Here is a 25,912-nt window from a genome sequence, read left to right as displayed (position 1 = left end):
ATTTCTTAAAGGTAATTAACTTCAGATTTAATATGATAAAACTAGTATACATTTTTTTATTACAGTGTGTGACAGACAATGTAAAATTCAATAAAAACAAATTCATATCGACCCTATAAAAATAAAAACAGTGCAACAACTACTTGGAAAGAAAACTGTACTTATAGTAAATGACATTTTGACAGAAAGTAAACCAGTTCTTAATGTGAAAATCTAAGTTTTATAAGAAATACTAAAACTACGACAATAAGAGAAATACTTTATTAGAAAACATAAGTAATGTTTTGAAAATTCCACCAGCAGTGTAAAAAACGTAAAAATAATTAACAACTTTATAAGCATAAAACACCAGAACCTTTTAAATAAGAAGTTGATACAAGTGGAAGTTTATATGAAAAGAACCCATTAAAATGAGTAATATGTTTATAGTTTACAGTACAGGTTGAAAGAAGCTGTTGAAACACAAGTGTGTGTCAAGAAATCAATACATGAAACAACTTGGTTTATTATACTCTGCAGTGTTTATACAGCATGTAATTAGAGCCATTGACATTTTTGTCTCTTCCCTGCATATCCTAGTTGGAATTCAATACTAGTTCTTTTTTATGTAAATAACTTAATTGTATTACCTATTGTTATGGTGTGAATTCCTTTTCTAAGCTGGTGAGTCATTATTATAAATTAATTATACTTGTCATATGACATTAGTATTAGGTTTGTTACATTTTTAATGTGACATTTCTTATTCAATGTATAATACACATATGGGAATAGTCAAACTCCCAAAAATTGGAAAACCTATAAGGTGTGAATGTCAGAGAGTTTGATCCATTTAATAATTGTATTTGTTGTTGTTTTTGTTTTGTTTTAAACTTAAATAGTGTACTTTTGAGTGGTTAACAATGGAACAAATGAGGTATATGTATATCAAAAATGTTAAGTTTCTATTGTAAGACAAACTGCCTATCATATCAGTTCTGACTTACCATAAAAATATTACACTAATACCCTTTACAACAGCCTGTTAATGTTCCATTTCATAAAATATGTTTAATTACCTCTGCCACTGAAGGTAGGCAGAACAGAGGTTATATTTTCATCCTTGCATGTGGGTGTACTTGTTAGCAAGATTTTTCTAAAACAGCTGCATTGGTAGTTATATCTCCAAATCCATACAAACAAGATAACACAAAAGTGTCTAAAAACTTAAGTGTTAAATGTGATGTTTAGTTTAAACAAAATGCATAATGAATATATACAAATACATGTAGTTCTGTATACATACAAACATGCATAATTTACAAAATATATATGAGTTTTAACTTTCTCACATTCAAAAATAAAGCAATTGTAAACAATGAAGAAACTTGACAATAATAAAGCTACTTTCGTGTTGAGATAACTGTAAAGAAAATTTACAATTATCCTTACAAAACTAAATTTGCATTACAATAGACATTCACAAATATTTTTGGATTCAACTAAAATTAAGGATTATTATACAAGCCAAATAACTCGTACCTCGACTCCATCTGTAAAATTCTGTTTCCGTCTCAAGGCACGTGCTTCTCGAGGTGTTATATGAACACTTAAAGTTGTATTTTCCCCATCTGATGCTGCTTCAACTCTAAAGGCATTAGTATCAATAGTGTTTCTATCTACAGTCAACTTCTGAAGTTGCCTTAAGCAATTATTACAAATCCATTTTCCTGCCAATAAATAAAGTATATATACAAAACACTGTCTGTTTCAACTGGACAATATGCAAAGTAAAAGCTTCTAAATAAATAATAATTTATAAGAGGCCTCAAACAGAAGACAAAACCAACATAACAATGAGAAAGAGCTAAGTTTATTTTCTCTAGAAGTTTTTACACATTTGTTTTTATTACCTTAAGATGGAGTTGCATTTTACAAACTTGATTAATTACTTGCACAAAAAAACTGCCTACAACATCCAAACAACAATGGTTACTCTTATATATTAAGCTTGTATTAAAAAAACATTAAAATTATCTTGTTGATTTATCAATCCAGGCTAATTGCCTGGGTCAAAAATAATAGCAGTCAGCTTTTTAACCTGCAACAATTATCACAATGTGACTGTAGCTGCTCCAATCAGGAAATTACTGGTCAACATTTGCCATGCCTGTCTATCCTGTGCCTTCCTCACAAAATCACTGTAGCTGGACTGGAACCACTTCTTAATATCAGTGACCAATTTTCTCAGTGGTCAACCTCTTTTTCTCCAACCTTCAACCTTGCCCTCTATCAAAGTTCTTTAAATCTGTTTTGTCTGATAATGAGTCCAAAATACTAACACTTTTTTGGATGTTTACCTCTGGTGTATGCTACGTATGGCTATTTTCAAGATTTTGTTTTATACTCTGTACAAGATATTTTCAATATTTTTCCAAGATTACCCATTTTCAATAGTTCATTTTTTGTTCCACATTTCTTTGATTACCATCCAAGTCTCTGCAACATATAGAAAATTTAACAGTATATAATATTTTATAAGTTTCTTCCTTGTATCTAGTTTAATATCTCTTGAATTCATATAGACAACATTTAGTCTTGCAAATTTTGCCTCTTGACTTTTACCTCAAATTGACCACCTTCAGTTACTAGTCGGCCAAAGTAGACAAATTTGTCCACTTGTTCTACACTATGTGACCATCCACTTTGATTCAGACTCTTTTTCTTTTACATCTCTTCTCACAACCATGGTTTATGTTTGCTTTATATTCATGCTGAACCTGTATTTTAATCTTCTCCTACTTACCAAGTTCATTACTCTTTGTAATGCTTCCTCTGACCCTGCCAACAGCACTGTATCATCAGTGTACTACAGTGCCACTATATTAACCCCTCCAACTGTTATTCATGGGAGATCATCTATCTCTCAAAATATCTGTTGTGTAAAGCTTTCACAAAATTTATGCAGCCTTGTCTTACACCATACTTAACACTGAAAGTATCTGAATGACCTTCCTATCATCAAATACTTGCTTTTCGCTGTCAGTACAGCAAAGTGAAAAAACAAGAAATGTGCACCTTAATCTTAAACCCTTTTTCACCCAAGTTTATAGTTTAGTATGCTTATTTTTCCCCACTACATTTGTTACCCTAAAATAATTCATGTACCTTTCAAATATGCATTTAAGACCTCAATATATATTCCAGAATGGATTATCCTAATACTACTATAATTTACCTGACTTTTTAACTAAAACCTGTGAATCTGTTCAGAGTAATATATTTAGACTAAGCACATCAGAATTATTAGCTTTAACAAGTAAAACAAAATAATCATCTGATTTATGCAGTTTAGAAAAGGCTCTTTCTATTAATTATAAACACACACATTAGCAATTTTAATTAGAATTATATACAGTTCTTTAAAAGATAAAGATGGGTGCATCATGTGTTAAGTACATAAAAAATACCTCATTAAAGCAAAAAATAGGAAGTTGAAATATTAATGCTCTAAGTTATCAGTACTTGAACAATCTGAAGCCCTAATACGAGAAGGAAATTAATGTGCAGAATGAGAATTTAGTTATATATTTCCTTTTGAAATAGAAAACTTATAACTCATATAACAGAGAAAAAAGAATAAACTATATTTTGATGTCAAGTTTATTAATGTACATTTGTAATAAAGAAGTTTATATTTTCAATATAACCTTGTGAAAAGATCATGACATGTATACAGTATTATATCCTTTGACTCTCCCTTATAGAGTTGAGAGCTAGACATATAATCCTTTAACTTTATATATATTTAAAGATTAAAAAGAATAATGTTATTATTTTACTTGCTGCCTAACAGTGATTTAGTCCTAAAGCTTGTTTCTGAGAATGCTTTGTTAAGACATACCTGTCCTTCCTGTGGCTTTTGTTCTTCTGCTTGACCTCAAGCATTGTTGATGATATACTAAGTAACACTTTCTACAGATCAATAAATCAGACTGCAAAAAAGAATACAAATGGAACAGCACTGCATATTTTCACTTTTAAATCTAGTGATTTTGGATTCAAGAAAAACATAAAACTTAAATAATTCATATTGAAGTTCATAATCCAGTGTGCTTGTTTTTTTGCTTTTGGGCACAGCAACCTTGGGCTATCTGCTGTGTCCACCATAGGAAATCAAACCCCAGATTTAAGCTTTGTGCGACAAGGGTACAATTCAAGGTGCACCTTCAAAGGGATTGTTAGAATTACAGTCCTTAATGAAACAAAAAATCATACAACAGATATTATCTTTTTTAAGTTAGTAAGAGGTTTCCAATCATAAGAATTTTAGATGTGTATCATCTAGCTTAGATGCAGAGCTTCAGTTTTGTTCCATACAAATTAATATGCATCACCAAAAACTGTCACCTAACAAAACTTAAGTTTCTTATTTCACTTAATTTTCAACAATGTGATACATATTCACATATATATAGTTTGTTATAAACAAAAACAAGCTGACATAAAAATAAAAACTACTGTACCAATTGAAAAGATCCCCAGGGAGACAATAATGTGGGATATAAAATGTACCCAAGTTTTTGGAGGTGACTGTGGAAGCAGTCTTTAACTTTTATTTTAACTTACAGATATATAAAAGATTTAATTAGTATAAATATATCTGAAATAAATAACATTATTAACATTATTTATCTAGGAGAATTGTAAACATTTCAATATATAATATAGAATCATACTATTTAGGTTTAGACATTAAAATAATTGATAAGGATATCAATCTAAATATTTTTGATAAAAGAAAATATTTTGTTTTTCCAATATGTGGTTTACCCTCTTTTAATAGTAACATACCATACTATTCTGTTATAAGTATTATAGCTTCACAATTATTCAAATTTTGTAAAATTTGTAATAAATTACAATATTTTATTATTAATGTTTAAATATTGATACAAAAATTAACATTTAATGGATTTAATAAAGAAATTTAAACAAAATTAAAATACTCTGTAATAAAAATAAGAATGTATTAAATAAATATAAAGAAATAAAAAATACAAGAAATTTTAATAAAGTTCATGATGACTATTTTTAGTTGTGAATAAGGTCATTATGCAACTTGGCAGTACTTCATGCAAATGAACACCTTATGGCATACAAAGGCTTGTTCAGAGTATGAAAATTCATAGTTTCAGTAGACAGGTGGTGGATAGGAGTTATACTGGTTAGTTTAGATAACTGGTTGCAACCATGCAAGTACAATTCATTTGCTGGTCTACTAATTAGTGCTTTACCACCATAATGGGAGCTGAATTGTTAACTTAAGGAGAAAAGTTTATTTAACTTACTTAACCACAAGTGGTAATATTTATTTCAATTTTTTTTCATCAAAATGTTATTTTTCTTCTTCTTTTTTACTTTAGAGAGCAGTGAAGAGTGACATAAACGTGGGACATCGTGGATTTGAGCACCCACATCTCATTCTCCTAATTTCTATTCCTTTATTTTCTTAATATGAGACTGTTGAACAGAGGGTAAGACTGATAGACCATGTATGCCTATAGCAATGTGGATCCTACTTCTGCAGTCACCTCCAAAACCTATGGTACATTTTATAATCCCACATTATAGCTTGTATCTTAGAAATCTTTTCAATTGGTGCAATGTTTTTTGTTTTTGTTTATAACAAGCCACCATTCATCAGAGGTTTGGATATGCTGTTTTTAACACAGTCCTTCCTTTTGATTTGGTTTATTTTACTTAACTCTTCAGTAATAATTTAAATAAATTTACTTGTAAGGTATTCTCATGTGATTTCACAAACAAAAATATATCAATAGTTCTTCATAGTTTGAAAGCTAATATTTATCTTTTTATGTTGTACTTCATCACAAGAAAATTAAACTGTTCATATGATCTTTTAAATTGTAGCATTAACCAAAAATAATTTTCCACCACCATTAGTTGTTGCTTTCTGAAGGAAAAATATTTTCTTAGAAATGCATTTGCAGAGCCACACTTTGCAAAAGAAAATTACTTTCCTACACAATTTGCTTTGTTAAAGATTCATGTTACTGCACTTTTTATAGAGATACTTTGAAGCTCAAATTTAGTCCATTTGTTGAACTTCATACAAATTTACTCAAGGGCTATATGCACTAACTATTCATAATTTTGAATTGAGATTAGAGAGAAGGCAGCTGGTCAACACCATCCACCACCAACTCTTGAATTACTCTTTAGCAACAAATATTGGGATTGACCATTACATTATAATAACCCCAATGCTTAAAGAGCAAGCAAACTCCATAATGGATTTTGAACCCTTATCCCACAGATTGTAATTTGGGTGCCCTAACAAACAAGCCCAGGTGTAGTAATTTTAACCGTGAAGCTGTAACATTTATGTACTATACTTTTAATCCTTGTCTTTTGTCAAGGTCTACTTATTGTTCACATTAAATATAATATAAATTTTTTTTTTCTTAATTCTTACACCATAATACAAAGGGAGGTTAGATAGTCTTAAATCAGATTATTTGAGGTTTAGAATCTACAAATTATGATGGCATTCTCAAAATATCTGCATGCAGTAGGAAGACACAAGTTTAAGATATGAAAAACTCAAACATGACCCTAGTTTAAGCAGTAATTACTTTTCTAATAAATCAGTTAGTTCATGGAATAGTTAGCCCTCAGGTGTATTTGAAACTAAAATGAGTTTTATTAAATGAATTTAGAAGAACACCAGAAGATTATCTTAGAGATTAATATACCAAAAGAGGTTTCTCACTGTAGTTTGTAGTATAATGAAAATATAAAACAGGATAGCCACAAGGAGACATTACTTTTGTTGTCTCTTGGAACAAAATGATTAAATGAAGTAAACATACCAGGTTTCCTCTAGATTTACACACTTCACACATCTTTGTTTTCTTAGAGGGACCAACTGTTCTACTGCTACAATCACGTACACCTATAACATAGAATGCAGATACCATTCTGATAAATATATATAACTACTACAGCTCAAACCTAACCAGATCTGTAAGTTATTTTTAGGTGCTGAGTGCACAGTTGTATTTCAATTTTCAAAATAAAAAAAACAATTCTAACTATTACAACAACTATTCACACAGAAATATTTTAGAATTTATATTTTGTCATTTTGTAACAAATAAATAAATTAGAAGATCACTTGTGCAATAAACATACAGTTAAAAGACATGTGGCATTAAAATAACTAAATAATAAATAATTTTTAAGAAAAGGAACAGCATCAGAAATACATTACATGTTTCAGTGCTGTAACTACACAATTATTTTAACTTCCTATTCCTTTTATTTGTGTGTATGTAATAAGTATTGTGTAATTAACAAAGAAAAATGAAAAATACTTTCTGCAAACTTACATTCAAGAACAGTTAAGAGGGATTTTGTCTATAAATAATGCAATAATAAATTATTAAAATGTTTCTGTCCTCCTAAATCATAGATTTATATCTGATAAGTCATTATCATCTATTGAGAATATTGGATTTCATTGTATTCTAAAGATTGCTGGTATGGGGATTAAAACTTTAATTAAAGTACAGAACATTTTGACCTTCTTATGTTACCTTCAGATTAACAAAGAGAGTTTACAACTGTTAACCTGAAGATAACCTAAGAAGGTCAATATGTTGTTCTGTAGTTTATTTGAATTAAAGTTTTAATATCCATACTACCTGTATTTAAAATACATTTTTACTTCAAATGGATTTTTGTTATGATGAATTTGATTTGAACAGCTTCTCACTTGGACGACTTTTATGAATTCACAGAATGTGGTCCAAAATACAACAACTGAAATTCTACTTTGAAAACAGCAACAAGCAAAAATTAAATAATTAGATAGTTTGTTTGTTTGTTGTTAAGCAAAAGGCTATACCGTGGTTTATCTATGTTATGCTCACCAAGCATATCTAACCCCAGATTTTAGTACCATTATAACCTGCAGACTAATCACTAATCCACTGAGGGCAAATAATAAGATAGAGCAGGTTATAAACTATTTAAATCAGTGTAAAATGAATAAAGTGTTGTCAGAAGTAACTTGCACAAAAGTGATTACAGAGATGAACAGGATTTTGTTGGAAATTTACAAATCTCTGGAACAAACCATAGAGCTGGAAATATTTTTCATTCCTGAAAAGGTTTTTGTACTAAATTATATTTGTTTGAATGATGTGTAAATTTTATCGTATGACAAAACAGCAGATAAGCCATTTGGTTTAGAGAGTGGAGTAGGTAGTGCTTTGTTATTGTTAGCATTTTTTTCTCAGTTCTGGATATGAATGTTGAAGAGGACAGGTATATAAGTAGGTAACAAAGTGACAAAGTTAGTCAAGGCATTACAACTGGTTACGGTTGAAGTTTTTGAAAATATATTTTAATAATGTCGATTAATACATCTCTTATTAAAAATTAATAAAGAATTCTCATATTTTATTAAAACTATTTGAATAATTAATTTCTAATAAAGTATACAATAGTACAAATAAAAATAGAGTTCACACACTTTGGATCACTCAGTCATTCACATAACCCATCACAACACTGTATGTAAATATAGTAATGGAGTAACTTTGCCATAAATGAAACTCTGCAATTCAAGATTATTGACAATACATGTGATAATACTACACTGTTCTTATCTTTCTAAACTTCTCATGTAAGTATCAGGCATCATGTCATTTACTTACAAAGACTGTAAAAAGAACTTTCAAAATAGTATTTATTGTTACTTATCACCCCCAGAACAAGAATATAAGCCAAAATAGAAACATTTGGTAGGTGATGGCAAGCTACAACATTAAGTCAAGTCCTTATTTATTATATATTTTTTAACTTCATCATATACAACAAATGTAGATGAGTAAAAGAGATTTATAGGAAATAAACTGTATTTATTGAATATAAATTGATCTCAACAAAGAACATTTTAACAAATACAAAGGAAATAAATCATTAATCTTTGTGTTGTCAAATTATGATTAGTGTCTTAGCAGACATAAATCTGCTCTTTGTCATCAGCAAGAAATTTTAATAAAGGGTAAAAGTACTGTTTACAAGCCACTGCAACTATAGAAAAACAAGTTTCAATATTTTTATAATTTTCCATTCATAATTACTATAATTAAATATTTGATTTAAAAACTGTTGAAATATTGTTAGAACTGTTATTTTTACTTACATTTTGAAAGTTATTTGTAGGAGTACATTCAAATTATTCAGGTGCTATTCAGTCCAGATATGGTAAAAGACTGTTTGAGAAAAAGTTAAAACTTTTAAAAAAGAAAAAATAATTACTGAGTAATTAATCTTTTGAATCAATCTATTTTGTGAAATTTGCTATATCTTATGTACCTGTTTGTATGTGACAGCTCCGAGTCTTTCTCCAAGGTTGTTCTGCTTCAGACGAGCTAAAACTTCCATTTGAGCTGTTCTCAGTACTTGTACTTTTGGCATGCTGAAACAAAAAAAAGCATCTGAGGAGGTTGAAACTTTACAGCTAAATGCACTTAGTACATTAACATAAAAAGGTAACAAGTAATTTTCCAAGTCTGATCACATCCATTTAGTACTTCAAAACTATCTTTGCACACTGTCCTGAATAATCTTATAAACTTCAATAACATCACATCTTACCCTTCTTTTCTAAAGAAAAAATGAGTTAAGAGATCATAAACTATCCTTAACTATTAAACTTTCCATCCCCAGGGTGATACTCACATCTCTCCTCTGGAACTATTCCAAAAAGTCAGTATCCTTTTTTAGACAAGACACCAAAACTGTAAATAGCATTCCAGGTGAAGCCAAAGATTTTGTTTAGAGATAATTTTGGTGTGTAATCAAAATATCTGTAAACACACTCTAACAGATGAGTTATCAAAAATATGATGTAAAAGGAAATTCACCAAGTTTTTATGTTTCATTTGAGAGTTAGGTCTACCAAGAAACACAATTTTTAGATTATCATCATAAATCACTCAATTAACAATGTAATAAAAAAGAACCTACAGAACGTTAGAAAGTGTAATAGAAAATTGTGTCAAAAGTGGGATTATTTTGGTAAAAAATAATAATCTAAAAACTTCAAGAAACTTGAAGTGAAACAAAAAATTTGCTGGAGATCATGAAACAGTGGAAAAAAGAACAATCAGTTATAGCAAATTACAAAAACAAGAGGAAATATTCAGGTAATTATAGAAAAATCAAGAAAAGATACAGAAAACTAAAAATATATCAAAAGAGATAGGAAATTTAAAAGATAAGAAAAAAAGAAACATTAGAGTGAGAGTATAAATAAAAACAATTACATTTCATTAAACAAGACTGAAAATACAATTTGCAGATTGAATATGAAAGAAAAACTAAATTAGTATCAAAAAGTTATATAAAATTCAGTAATCCTATAATAGAAAAATCAATAAGATAGCAAAGAACAACACTGAGAAAACATTCAGAAAATGCAGGGATCAATCCAGCCACACCTGTCTCTGGATCTGTCCACAAATTCCACACTCAAACATCTTTGTACATGTAATATAAAACAGAAGAAACCATTTGTTTTACAAACACTACTGTTATACCAACTGCTACCACATAATGTTCTTGGGTAATATCTCATCAAGTTACAGAATTTAGTAAACCAGTTTAACAATATCACCCAATCAAGAAACCAACAGATTATAATGGACAGGTTCAATAACAAAACTATTAGGCCCAGTTCTAAAGTGAAAGGATGGAAAAAGGAAAAGAAACCATTAATATTACTGCTCATTTAAATGTACCAACTTTAACAACACTAAATGACTTTCCAGCTGAGAGTGAAGTTATAATCTATAAGCATGTTAACGTTCATTAAATTAGTTGTTTTTTTAGCATTTTATGGCACAAAGCAACCAGTAAAAAATTAAAAATGAAATATAATTATTAACATTTGTAAAAAGGAATCATGTTAGAGCAAAAAAAAGTCCAATTTTGTATTTAAAAACATAAATAGCATTACAAAGGATAATGGCCCTCAGAAAATTAAAAACATTCCTAGGTGGACAGTGTGACCATCACCAATGATAATGTCCAACATCAGGTTTTTGAGCCTTTTGTGTCATGTGGCAGGCAGGATTCCATCATGGACGAGGATACCATGGAAAATGTGTCAAAATTTTAGGAATACTTTGAGCAGTTGCCTGGATAATACAGTTAGTCACTGCTGAGATGCAGTCATCTATCGATGGCTTACAGATGATGGGAAGATCAAGTTCTGAGAGAGCAGTGAGAGAGGGCCAGTTGGCTTGGTCCAGCTTCCATCAGAGCACGGAGATCAGGTGGCATCAACCACACTCAGTCTCTCTCAAAATAATAGGAAAATGATCACTGCCCCATGGGTGACTGTCAACCTTCCATGAAAAATGAGACACAAGCAAAGGTGAGCAGATCAAGAGATCAACAGCAGTAAAAAACTGACTTAGTTCATGAAAATAAGCATAAGAACTAGTACAGAAAAGAGAAAGGATGTGATCTGAGAGCATATGCTATAGGGAGCAAACCCTCCCATCAATATCAGCACCTCTCCAGGGGATTTTATGTCCATTAAAGTCCCCCTGGATCAAAAATGGAAATGACAACTGTTCAATGAGAGCACCAAGGTCTGATTGATCATAGGCTACTCGAAGAGACAGGTAGAGAGAACAAACAGCAATGGTATGATCCAAGGAAACGCGGATAACTGAGGCTTCTAGAGGTGTGTCAAGTGGCAAAGAAAGGGTGGATACACACTGATCGACCAGCAGTACCACCCCTTTATTAACAACCTGTCATTTCTGTACAAAGAAAACTACTGAAGGGTGACTGTAGTGGCAGGTTTTAGAAGCATTTCCTGTAAGGAAAGACACACAGAATGATAGGAATCAATCAGCACTTTGATATCATCTAAATTAGAACATAAACCTTAACAGTTCCACTGTATCAATGAGGCCATTTTTATTTACATGAAGGAGAATTGGGCAGAGAACCCTTCTGTTTTCGACCACATCTCTTTATTTTCTTTATTAGAAGGAGGTCTACCGACCTCCATGGATCCTGCCCTGAATTGAATAGGCAGGTCTCTGTCATTAAATGAAGATTCCAGCAACTGAGGGAGTGAATGAATAATCGTTCTGCATCTCAGGGCTGGAGAAGAAGATGGACCTGAGGAAATGCCTGAACCCAGAACCAAAGAAAGTGGATCCTGGGATCAGCTCGTAAGAATGGTAGCAACAAATATGGGTGTTGATGGTAACTCATCAACTTTCTTAACCATGGAGGGCAAAAGACTTTTCATATGGTTTGAAAACAAATATTTCAAAGATATGGAGAGATCTGTCTACACTCCTACTGTAGCAGTGAAACAGAGTGCAGCAGCATACATTCAAGATGGAGTGATTGACAGTAACTTTCGAGCCTCGGGGTAAGAAATTTTGTGAACCATTTTCAAATTTAGAACAAAAATAATTTGAACTCAAAAGAAAGAACTTTGTCTTCTCTCCAAACATGCTAAAGGAGCTATAGTGTTTTTACCTTTGAAAAATTGTATTGATTTACTACTGTCCCTCTTTTTTTCTTCCACCCACTTAGGGCATGAATGAAAGTAAGATGGGCAAGAGTCACTACAATTAATACAATAAGAGTCCATTTCACACTCATAGGCATCAAGGTCTTTGCCACCACAACAAAAACACATCAAGGAAACATGACATGAGGTTTTTAGTGACCTAACCTCTGACACTGGAAACATCTGAGAAGGTTAGGAATATATGGCCATACCTTGTCATTTAAACAACCTCGCGTGGACATGGTGATGTGAATATCAAAATTAGGGCATTGGTCAACATCATAATTCCATCTTTGCAAGTAGAGATATGCCTCACTGCAGAAACTCTTTGGGTGGAGAAAGCAGCAATGGTATCTGACTCAGGGATGTTCTTCAAATACCTTTCAACAATAACTCCTCATGACAGATTCAAAGTAACATGGGGAGTAACCTCAATGGGTATATCCTCAATGGCCTTAGAATGCAAAAGAAGTTCACTGCATTTAAGAGTGGATGTTTCCACCAATATGTCACCAGAACAAAGCTTTTTGACTGACTTTGGAAAGCCAGCAGGGCCCTCTAGTCCCTTCTAAATACAAAATGGAGGCATTTGCCCTAAAGAATTGTCTGATAAAGAGCATAATATCAAAAAATGAGGTCAGCTATTTTGCTAATATTTTCTCTTGTGTTAAAAACAGAAGATAAAATATTTAACAGCTCTTTCATTTCATAGTCTTCAACAATAACCAACAGCATCCTTCGTGGGTACAATCTACTACATTACAACTTTTTTTAGTTTTAACATACTTAAAAAAAATTATTATTGTTAATTTTAACATTAACACCCAGCTGTTTCTAACAATTCATTTTTGTTTTTAACCAAATCCCCAACTAAATCTTCCAACCTATCTATGAATTTAAACTCCTTAAACTTAAATGATTTATCTCCGATTTTCTCATTTATGTCTTCAGTAAGACATTTAGGTTGCACTTCAAATTTATCCTTTTCCTCTCATTTAAGATTGTCAGGTTTTTATGTATGGATGGTATAGTTTCTTTAGAGTAATTGTCTGTGACTTGTGAGTCACAATAATAAACAAACACCACAGCCCACTTTTTTTTAATTAACATACTAAAACAATTCAAATATGTATATAAATGCTTGTTACACAGTTAAGTTCAGATCTTTACATCTGGTTCAGTTACTGCATACAGGAATCAGGAATAACAATATTTTGATTCCAAATTTCAAAAAATGCAAATTTTGAAAGGATACAACAAGTATTATCTATGGTGAATTGGGTAGCTAAATTACTTGGAGACACTGAGCAAATGCAGAATAAATTTAAAGAAACAATTTTCAAGATTCAAAATAAATATACTCCTTACAGAATGGTCAATATATTATTTAAATTTGTTGATGATATTAAAGTACTGGGTGTTGCTGGCTGTGAAGAGGATGATGCTGCTTTACAAAAACATTTAGATCATTTAGTGAGTTGGGTGAAAAAAATAGCAGATGAATTTTAATTATAACAAATGTAATATATTGCATGTGGGTTATCATAATTTGAATTATAAGTACAACTTGGATGGAAATAATCTTAAGAGTGTCATGTAAGAAAAAAGATTTGGGTGTAACAGACAATTAGTCTCTTAAGCCATCCAAACAATGTAATGTTGCTAGTGATGGGGCAAATAAGATTTTAGGTTGTGTCTACAAAAATACTGGTTGGTTGGTTGATTTAGTGTTTTATAGCACAAAGCAGCTAGGCTATCTGTGCCAAACATCTGGTGAAAAGGTAAAAGGAAATTCAGTAAAATTCATAAAATGAAATTAAGGTAAAACAAAAGAAAGTTAAAAAATAAATAAATAGTATAAAACCAATGTTTATATCTAGTCTACAACATCAAGAGAAAAACAACAAAAATTCAATTTATGAAGGACTTTCTGTAGCGTGACTGTAATAATCATAACTCGCCAGAAAGATTAACACGTATGTACAAAAACCACTGTCAGTCACCTGAAGTTGGCCTTTCCAGTCCTGGTTTCAAGTCACTTACTGTTATATTCAGTTTCTAATTTCAAATTGAACTAGATTAATTGTGATTTTTAATAGAAAGCCACATTAAAAAGGTATAAAGTATACATTGTGAAACTTGAATGGCATTAAAAAAATTAATGGCCTTTAAAAAACTAAAAACTTCACCAAGGGGGACAGTGTTACCATCACCAATGACACTGTCTAACATTATTAACAAACCTTGGAACAGAACATGCTTAAAATGGTGCCGTTGTTGTGAATCATAACGATGACAAGAAAGTAAAATGTGGCTTATTATGATCCAAGTGTAACACAAACTACACATTTGTGCATCAGTTCCAGATAAAAGAAAATGATGAGTTAAAAAACTGTGACCAATGCGTAGTCTAGTTAGAACAACTTCCTCTTTCCGATCCTTACGGAAGCATGATGGCCAAAGTCCAACATAGGATTTTATTTGGAAAAGCTTGTTTTTGTGTTGCTCATTCCAAGTTGACTGCCAGCTGGCACGGAGCCGAACATTGAATACACGACCATAGTCCATGTATGGAACAGACTCAGCAGTGATAGTACTAGAGTAGATAGACTTAGCTGCAGTGTCAATGAGTTCGTTCCCAGGAATACCAACATGGTCCGGTATCCAGAAAAACTCGAAAGAAGATGATGTCAAAGAGAAATTGGCCAGTCGGTTTTGAATATCGGCGAGAACAGGGTGTGAACCAATGTGAAGTGATTCTAGGGCCAGTAGAGAACTAAGCAAGTCAGTATAAATTGTGCAGTTTCAGTACTGCTTAGCTTCTATGTGATCCAGGGCAAGAGAAATGGCATACAGTTCAGCAGTGAACACAAAAGCTGTAGAGGGGATTCTGCGTGCAACCACCGAATCACAACAAACCATGGCAGAGCTCACACAGTCACCTTATTTTAAATCATCTGTATAAATAGGAATGGAAGGATGGTTTGAAAAATGTTCAGCAAATAGCAGACAGTATTTCCAATGAGGTGTATTTACTTTTCTCAGATGAGTTAGAAATAGGTCATAACTGGGAACTGCAAGAAGCCATGATGGGATGGGCTGACCAGTGGACACAGCAATGTTATCCAAGGACAGACCCAATTCATCTAACTGTGCCTGGATACAAAGGCTAAAATGAGCAATGGTATGTCATCTGGTCTGAAAAAGCAAGGCCCATCCAGGAAGGAAAACACAACCCCAGGTGGGACGCTTTTGTAGAGAATGAAGTTTCAAAGCATACAGTAAAGACAGTTGCAAACAGAAGAGGTGCAAAGAAGGTCCATGAACCTCTATGTATAAGCTCTGAACTGGGGAAGCACAGAAAGCCCCAGTGCAGAGCCAAAGTCCTTGATGATGAATAGGGTCTAGCATCTTTAAGGCCAATGGTCTGGCAGAGCCATAGACCAGTAATCCATAGTTAAGTTTTGATTGAATAAGAGCATGATATATCTTTGGCATAGAACGTCGATCCGCTCCCCAAGTAGTGGTAGAGAGGACACGTAGGATGTTTAGTGCCCTTGTACATTTTACCCATAGTTGTTTGATGTGTGGTATAAAGTTTAGCTTATGGTCAAAGATAAGCCCCAAGAACTTAGTCTCAGAGTTCAGGATCAGGGTGAATACCATGTTGGTAGCAAAAGTGCATGCAAACGGTTTCAGAGAGAGAGAAGGTAAAGCCATTTGCTGTGGTCCACTTCAGTAAACAACTGAAGGCATTCTGTAGCGGCTGCTCTATATACCTCATGTTCGACGACTCACATGAGATGTGAAAGTCGTCAACATAGAGCCCGTTTGCAACAGTGAGAGGGAGTTGTTCAGTGATTGCATTAATTTTTATACTGAAAAGTGTAACAATCAGAACACAGCCGTGAAGGACTCTGAGTTCCTGTAGAAAAGAACAGGAAAGTGTCAAACCCACATGAACTTGGAATCTCCTGTCCATTAAAATTTTTTTAAGAAATGGGCATATGGCCACGTAACTCACATATATGGAGGTCTTGCAAAATGCCATAGCTCCATGTTGTATCATAAGCCTTCTCAATGTCAAAGAATATTGACACAAGATGTTGTCATTTGAGAAAGGCTTCTCTGATTGACATTTCAAGTCAAATCAGGTGGTCCATGGTGGAGCACTGTTGTCAGAACCCACACTGGGTGGGCGAGAGAAGGTTGTTTGATTCGAGGAACCAAACAAGACGAGCATTAACCATCCTCTCTAAGGTCTTACAGAGACAGCTCGTCAAAGCAACTGGAGGGTAGTTTGAAGGAATCTTGGGATCCTTCCCAGGCTTGGAGATAGGCAGGACAATAGCCTAGCCCCAGACATCAGGAAAAATATTCCCCTCCCAGATCCAGTAAAAACAAACAGAAGGATAACAAGAGAAGCAGGAGATAGATGGTGCAGCATTTCATAGTTTATATAATCAGGTCCAACCAATGTACTGCCAGACCAATGAAGGGGCAGTTTTAGTTCACCATTGTAAAGGGACGATTATAGTCATAAGAGACAATCAGCTCAAAAGGAAAGAGGTGATTGCTCTGCCCGAATCTTGATGGCCAAGAAAGTGGAAGAAGAAGCAGAAGTGTGAGATACCCAGCAAAAGCTTTCAGCTAGAGTATCAGCGATGGTCTGGGTATCAGTTACTTCCTGGCCATCAGAGAGCAAGATTGAGAGGGAAACAGAGTGATATTGCCCACTGACCTTTCGAATCTTGTCCCAAATGACTTTGGAACTGGTGGTAGAGGATATGCTGGTTGTGAACTTAATTGAAGATTCCTTCTGGCTTTGATGTTGTACCCATCAAGCATGTGCATGGGCCCGCTGGAAAGCGATGTGGTTCGAGAGTGTGGGATATCTATAAAAATGTATTCCAGGATCATGTTTGAGCCTTCCATGCCATGTGGCAGGCAGGATTCCACCATGGACGAGAATATAGTGGAAACGTGTTATGATTTTAGGAATACAATGAGCAGCTGCTTGTATAATACAGTCAGTTACTGCTGCCACACAGTCGTCTATTGATGGCTTACAAACAATGGCAGGATCAAGTTCTGAAAGAGCCGTGAAAGAGAGCCAGTTTGCCTGATCCAGCTTCCACCAGGGCATGCGGGTTAGGTGGCATCGACCACGGCCAGTCCCTCTCAAGATTATAGGAAAATGACCACTGCATCATGGATTACTGTCAACCCTGCATGAAAAATGGAAAAAAATAATGAAGGGAAGCAAATTGAGAGATCAATAGCAGTAAAAGACTGCCTAAATGCATGGAAATAAGTATAAGAACCAGTACTGAAAGGAGAAAGGTTGTGATCAGAGTGCATATGCACTACAGAGCGACCCCTCTTATTAATACTAGCACTTTCCCAGAGGGGATGATGCCCATCAAAGTTCCCTAGGATGGCAAAGGAAGATAGCAACTGTTCAATGAGAGCATCAAGGTCTGATTGATTATATGTCTCTCTTGGTGACAGACAAAGAAAACAAACACTGATGGCATGACCTAAGGAAACACGGATGGCTACAGCCTCCAAGGGTGTGTCGAGTGGCAAAGACAGAGTGAGCACATGCTGATCAACCAACAGTGCCACCCCTCCATGCACTCGTCCATCACACAGCCTGTCATTTATGTATAAAGAAAACTGCTGAAAGGTGACTGTATTGGCAGGTTTCAGAAATGTTTCCTGTAAGGAAAGACAAACAGGATGGTAGGAAGCAATCAGTGTTTTGATGTCACCCAGATTAGAATGTAAACCTTAACAGTTTCATAATATCAGGGTGGCCATTTTTTATTTACATGTAGGCAAATTGGGCAGAGAACCCTTCTGTTTAGGACCAAGTCTTTTAACCTTACTTTCTGTATTTGAGGGAGGTCTATCAACCTCCATGGATCCTGCCCTGGGTTGATTACGCAGGTCTTTGCTGTTGGAAGAGGATTCCAGAGACTGAGGACATGAAGGAATGATTGTTTTGCATCTTGGGAAGAGAGAGGAAGATGAATCTGAGGAAATGCCTGTACCTGGAACCAAAGGATGTGGATCTTGGGGTTTGGTGGAATATATATAACGGACAGAAATAGGTGTCGGAAGTTGATTCATCAACGTTTGTAAACATTAAGGTCAAAAGACTTTTCATTTGTTTAGAGAATGATTCTAAAGGAGGCACAGAGAGATCTGTCTGCACTCCCACAGTAGCTGTGGAACGAAGTGCAGCATCATATGTCCGAAATGACGTGGTGAACAGCAATTTTCGAGCCTCAGGACAGGTAATTTTATAAAGTGTTTTCAAATGCTGCACCTCATTTTCTTCAAACCATTTAGGGCAAGAACGAAAGTAGGATGGATGAGAGCCATTGCAATTGATGCAATGAGGGTTCATTTCACACTCATAGGCACCATGGTCCTTGCCACTGCAACAAGCACACATCAAGTGACTGAACCGTTACAACAGAAAACATCGGAGAGGGTTTGGAATGTATGGCCGTACTCTGCAACAAAGATAACCTGCCTTAATGGTGGCAGGTGGATGTGGTAAAGTAAATGTCAGAATGAGGACATTGGTCAGCACCATAATTCCAACTTTGCAAATGGATATATGCCTCACTACAGAAACTCCTTGGGTGGAGAAACCAGTGAGAATCTCTGATTCTGGGATGTTCTTCAAATCCCTCTCAACAATAACTCGTGATGAATTCAAAGTAGCATGAGGTGTAACCTCTATAGGTATAAAGTCATGTGAAAAAGTTAGAACACCCTATGAAAGCCTGTGTATTTTTGTAACATTTTTGGATATACAGATATTTAATCTCAATTTTAACAATACTGAGAGATTATAGGAATGTAACTAAACAATTAAACCTAAAGAAAATACTTTTCAAGATCTTCTGTAAATCTAATTCTACAAAAATGCATATTCTAACTGAGGAAAAAGTTAGGACACCTCCACATTTATTCCTATTTAAATGGCTCAACTCACACACGTGTATCACACCAGGTGCACATGATCAGAAGATCGTTACTCAGCATTTTCAATGAGGCTTGCCCTATTTAAACATTTAGTTTGGTGTGCTCCTGACTGTTGAAGTGAGAGTGAGCTGTCTGAGGCCTTCAGAAAGAAAACTGTAGCAGCTTATGAGTCTGGTAAGGGATTTAAAAAGATCCCAAAAGATTTTGAAATCAGCCATTCCACTGTCCTGAAAGTAAACAACAAGTGGAGGGCTTTCAAAACAACTGCCAACATGCCCTGATCTAGTCGTCCAAGCAAGTTCACCCCGAGAGCAGACCACAAGATGCTAAAAGAGATCTCCAAACACCCTGACATGTTATCACGAGACCTACAGCAGGCTCTGGTTACTGTTGATGTGAAAGTGCATACCTCTACAAACAGAAAGAGACTGCACAAGTTTAGCTTGCATGGGAGGTGTGCAAGGAGAAAACCTTTGCTCTCTAAGAGAAACATTAAGGCCAGACTGAAGTTTGCCAGAGAGAATGTAGACAAAGACTAAGACTTCTGGAATAATGTTCTTTAGGCAGATGAGTCCAAAATAGAATTATTTGGACACCAGAACAGAGGACATGTTTGGCATAAACCAAATACAGCATTCCAGGAAAAGAACCTCATGCCAGCTGTGAAGCATGGAGGTGGAATTGTCATGGTTTGGGGCTACTTTGGTGCAGCAGGACCTGGACAGCTCACAATCATAGAATCCACCATGTATTCTACTGTGTATCAGAGGGTGCTTGAGGATCATGTGAGACTATCTGTACAAAAATTAAAGCTGAAGAGGAACCAGACCCTGCAACACGACAATGACCCAAAACATACCAGTAAATCCACCAATGGCTGGCTGAAAACTAAGAAATGGAGAGTCCTGGAATGGCCGAGTCAAAGCCCAGATCTTAATCCCATTGAGATGCTGTGGGGTGACTTAAAACATGCAAGACACTCCTCAAACACCTCACAGATGAAAGAATTCTGCATTGAGGAGTGAGGCAAACTTTCTTCAGACCAATGTCAGAGACAGGTAGATGGCTACAAGAAGCATCTTGCTGCAGTTATTTCAGCCAAAGGGGGTAACACTAGCTATTAGGGGGTAGGGTGTCCTAACTTTTTCCTCAGATAGAATATGCATTTTTGTAGAATTAGATTTACAGAAGATCTTGAAAAGTCTTTTCTTCAGTTTTTATTCTTTAGTTATATTCCTATAATCTGTCAGTATTGTTAAAATTGAGAATAAATATCTATATATCCAAAGATGTTACAAAAATACACAGGCTTTCATAGGGTGTCCTAACTTTTTTGCATGACTGTATCCCCTATTGCCTTTTAATGCATAAGGAGTTCACTGTGTTGAGATGTGTTTCCACCAACATGTCACCTGATCAAAGCTTTTTTACTAATTTTGGAGAGCCAGCAAGTCCCTCTAGTCCCTTCTGAATGGAAAAGGGAGACATTTGCCCTTAAGGTTTGTCTTAAAATGAGTGCAATATGAGAAAATGAGGTACAACAGGTGGTACAGATGGCGAGGTTTGCTGATCAGAATCTTCAAAATGTGGTCTTTACCTATAGACTGTTTTTCACTAATTTATTAAGATTTTTAATTGGAGTATCAACAATAAAGAAAGGGAAATTTCAGTTCCCACTGACCATATCCACCAAGGAGCCCTACGAAGGAATGCACTACAATATAAAACAAGGACACTGCAGCAATGCCAGGGTTTCATAAGCATCAGATACAATGTCTACAACATCTGTTGAGAACATCCACCACTGGCACTTGGTTGACCCTAGCCCGAGTGGACCAGCCGATTGACCCAAAGGGGGCCACCCCAAGGCCACCTGTCTACAGGAATTCAAGGCCAAAGTGGTGGGTTCGGTTTAGACTCCTCAACCACCAGGATCCTCTCCTCCCCTTCATGGGTTGCCATGCACAGCAAACACGTAGGTAGATGTTTAGATCCCAGAGGAGATAAACTGAAAGAACAGAACCTTCCCTGGGAGGTCTCCTCACCATGTACAGGAATCCACACCAAAGGGTAGGAATACTGAACTCAAGTCTAAAGAGGTTATAATTTCATTGCATAAATCATAAATCACTGGTTAAGCCACATTAAGAGTACTGTGTTTAGTGTTGGGCTCCTTACCTCAGGAAAGACATTGAACTGTTGCAAAGGGTTTAAAAGATTGTTACTAAAATGGTAGTTGGGATGGTGGAATCGTCATACGAGAGGAATTAAAATTCTTAAATTCTTAGAGAAGATTTGATTGAACTGTTTAAGATTGTGAAAGGAATTGATAATGTTGCATCAACATATTTCATACTTAACAGCAAAAATTATAACACTAGGAGACACAAAAACAGATTTAAGCAAGGCAGAAGCTGTCTTCAGCTAAGACAATTTTACTTTTTCAAATCAGGTGGTTGGCCCATAGAATGGGTTGCCTTTGGATGTTATGGAGACAATACTTTTGAATGAATTTAAAAGAAAGCTTGATAGATATATGAATGATAAGAATTGGCTTTAATAATTTTTTTATTTAATTGATTTTAGTTTCACTTAAAGGATGGAACAGCTAAGACAGACCAACAGGACTCTTGTTGTCCCTAAACATTATGTTATATTAACCCAATTAGCAAGACAAATTAGTTCTTCTCTACTCTGTTATCATACTACAGTCAGTGATAAATTCACTAAACTCTACCCCAAGGGTTGTCAGAATTGTATCTGGACCTTTAAATAATTCCCTATTACATCAGAAGTTCACACAGACTAGTTCAGTTTATTTAAAACATGGTTGACAATTTATTATTTTCTACACATTTTAAAAGTCACAACTACCCAGTCTGTCTCATTTCCTTTTAATTAACCTCCTATTGCATTTTTATATGGATTTATAAATAGCCTAACAGAGGCCTAAAACTTTCTACACACTATTAGATTTATGATGAAACAACACTTACTTAAAACAATAAGAAAAATTCAGGTTCAAGCAACATAATGTCAATTCAAATCAAATTACTTGTAAACAGTATGTAAACAAATTTGCCATAACTATCAATTCTAAAAATAACTTAATTTAACATTCAAATTATCTAAATTAAATAATAGTCTTGTATTACACTTAAAATGAACAGTCATGTATATTTAACAAAGACCATGCCTATCTTGAATTAAGTTTTTATAATTTTTGAAATCTGTCTTTCACCATCTTTTAATTCATTAAACCCATTTCCTAATAACAAATATTATCTCAAAATGACCATAAAACTCGCTTTCTAAACAAATTACTAATATTTCATTCACACCTAATCATGGAATCATATCCTCATTACTAATAAAAAACAAACTTAAAATAACATTTCTCTTGGATGGTTCTATAGTTATTTGATATAAAATACCATACAGTACAAATTCAAAAAATCTTTCTTGCCTACTTTATGACTCCATCCACTCTCAATCAATCTACCTAAAATCAGCATTCTTACTGGTTACAATGAAGCTATTATACAGTTTATCACCGACTGTAATCCATCCACACAATTGATTCAATCTCTTAACTACAATGTTTATATTTTCAATACTAACAGGCTGCAGTTCAACCATTAAATACAATCACATCCATCTCTGGTTTAAAATCCTATCACTGTTAAATATCTTATAACCTGGAATTTCAAAATAATTTGTAATTATTTTATTCTCTAAATCCTATTTTCAGTAATTACCATTATCATAGTCTTCCATTTTGGCTAGAACTCTGAACTCATCTACTTTGTTTCTAATACTCTTCATATTAGAATAATAGCACCTAAGATAATTTTTATCCTACTCTGTTTATCTACAAGTCTTACACTCATTTTTCAATCTGATATTTAACCTATATCCTAAATCCTCTATTTCCAAACTTAGCTACCTTATTAATTTATTTACTACAAATTTCTCAAGCTTTCTCACCACCACGAAAGTTTAGTTTAACTTTAAATAATCTTCAATGCATATACCTATCTTTTTCAAAGACCCAACCGGCTTAAGTGGAACTCATATCTAGCACATAAATCACCCTTAACCTGAAACCTACACAAGAGGTCCACCCAAACAACCTAAAGCTCTAATATTTGAGATAAAACTTGAACTCTATAATTAAACTGACTAAAACATGTAATTCAAATTTTTTAACCTTACATATAACAATATCAAATGGCTATATTGTTTATTAGCATAATATAGACAAATTGTACAAAAAGAAAGTACATTAAACTTCTTCACTTTTCGATACATTTAATGCTAAAAACATAGCTATTTGTTATAAATAATCAAAGATGCTAAAAGGTTATCAACTCTTTTTCTTTTGTCTGATGTTTATTGGTTACCAGAAAAAGAAAATGGTTATTGTTATTACTATAAGAATTGAAAAACAAATGTAAGAAAACAACAACTTACCTTTTGTTTTGGCATCTTTCTCGAGATTCTTGTGATACCTAAAATATAAGAAACTTTATATTTTTAGACATAAGTGAACAAGATTTATATTTTTGGCAAAGTAAAAAATCATGGAGATTTAACGTTATCTATCATCTGAGGAAACTTATAATTTACAGTTGTTTCTAAAATCACACGAAATAATATATAATACTTTTATGTTTTCTAAACTCATAAGAATCATTGTGAAAGTTATGATAAAAAACATAAGGATAATTTATCTGCACAATCCTTATCATCAAGCAGATATCCTTCAATACAATCTATGCAAATCCATAGTATATCTATTTGATGTTACATTTTTTTCTACTTAAGAAATCAGCAAAATAGCATGAAACAGATGTTTTTATCAGACATAAGACAATCATATTGTTTTTTCACTCTATTAATACAAGAATTAATCCAAAATTTGTAATTGACAACTTTACATTGTAATTTAAGTTTGGTTCAACTTCAAAAGGTTCATTGAAAAATGAACAAGAATTACAAGAATTAATCCAAAATTTTGTAATTGACAACTTTACATTGTAATTTAAGTTTGGTTCAACTTCAAAAGGTTCATTGAAAAATACACATTATTACAAAATAAACTCTAAGAATTCACAAATGTCCCTGACACAAAGTGCCCAATATAACATACTGAACATTTTTTGTGGTTTTTTGCAATAAATGTATGAATACTTCACTGTAGTACTAGTAGTAGCAATACAAACTTTTAAAATTAACTTCTCCATTTCAAAGTAAACATTATTTGCTCTTATTGGTAACTATTATTTGTAAGTTGTTTGTCCGAAATATTTATTACAAAATTCACTTTCTAAGTTTCTTTCCAGTTCACAATGATACTGGAACTGGTATTAACAGTAAGTACTATTATCAAGTTATACCAAAAGTCATCATTACCGACTAACGTGTTGTTGTTATTACCACTTGTCAATGGCTTTGCAAACTTCGGCGTTTTCGTTAAAAGTTTACTGAAAATTTAGAGGTACAACAGTGCGACTAAATTATTGATAGGTAAATAGTTAAAAACAGACCAAACAAGATAACTTCAAATTCGTATGAAGTAATGTTACAACTCCTTCGTTGAACCATCTCAACTGTGAACCTTATGATAAAATGTTTTCTCTACTTGTTTTTCAAAATTAAATTTACTAACTAATTATTTTACTTAAACCAAACTTGATCTATATTATTATTCTTACTTTCTATTGTCAATCCCCGTTATACCAACATTTGAAACTCTATAATTTCTAAACTATTCCGTTGGTTGGCGCTATTTTCACATTTCGTCAGAAAAGTCATTGAAAATTGAAAAATTACTATCTCACTTAATTTTATGTTCATTTTCAGTCATTTATTTTTGTAATAATTCATTCAAGGGTAAATTTTTATATGACTGTATTCCACTAGCGAGAAGAATATCTTTTTTTTTACAATTTTTGTCGATAGTAGAATAAAAGGTGTGTGTATGTGTTTTCTTATCGCATAGCCACATCGGGCTACCAACTTAAGAATGAAAGGAAGAGTAACTTTTTATTTGTCTATACGAGGTCTGTTCAAAAAATACGCGGACTGACGTCATAAAACAAAATGTACTTTATTTAGAAGTTACAGGTCTGGGACCCCTTTAAAGTACTCTCCTCCCCAACGCACACACCTATCCCAACGGTGTTTCCACTTGTTGAAACAGTCCTGGTACGCTTCTTTTGTAATGTCCTCCAGCTCCTTCGTCGCATTTGCCTTAATCTCGGGAATCGTCTCAAATCTTCTTCCTTT

At 33.7% G+C, this 25,912-nt stretch overlaps 1 protein-coding gene across 13 annotated transcripts in view; it reads right to left on the bottom strand.

Annotated features, from left to right (window-relative positions):
• The window catches only part of LOC143255401 (histone acetyltransferase KAT7-like), a 68,772-nt gene extending 43,374 nt beyond the window's left edge, over positions 1–25,398 (bottom strand). For 7 of the 13 annotated variants that reach the window (XM_076511000.1, XM_076511002.1, XM_076511009.1 and 4 more), the window contains exons 1-6: positions 25,339–25,398; positions 24,095–24,132; positions 9,391–9,493; positions 6,876–6,958; positions 3,884–3,974; positions 1,522–1,709 (exon numbers count right to left, since the gene is read on the bottom strand). In XM_076511000.1, the coding sequence (XP_076367115.1) occupies positions 1,522–1,709; positions 3,884–3,974; positions 6,876–6,958; positions 9,391–9,493; positions 24,095–24,109 (480 nt within the window). In that variant the 5' untranslated portion in view covers positions 24,110–24,132; positions 25,339–25,398. The other 6 variants (XM_076511003.1, XM_076511004.1, XM_076511008.1 and 3 more) reach the window with 4 other exon arrangements.
• Positions 25,399–25,912: the final 514 nt, after the last annotated feature.

This window comes from Tachypleus tridentatus, chromosome 7, assembly GCF_004210375.1.
Source record: "Tachypleus tridentatus isolate NWPU-2018 chromosome 7, ASM421037v1, whole genome shotgun sequence".
Classification (NCBI taxonomy): domain Eukaryota; kingdom Metazoa; phylum Arthropoda; class Merostomata; order Xiphosura; family Limulidae; genus Tachypleus; species Tachypleus tridentatus.
The sequence above is the reverse complement of the archived record's forward strand: the minus strand, read 5'-3'. Positions and strand labels throughout refer to the sequence as shown.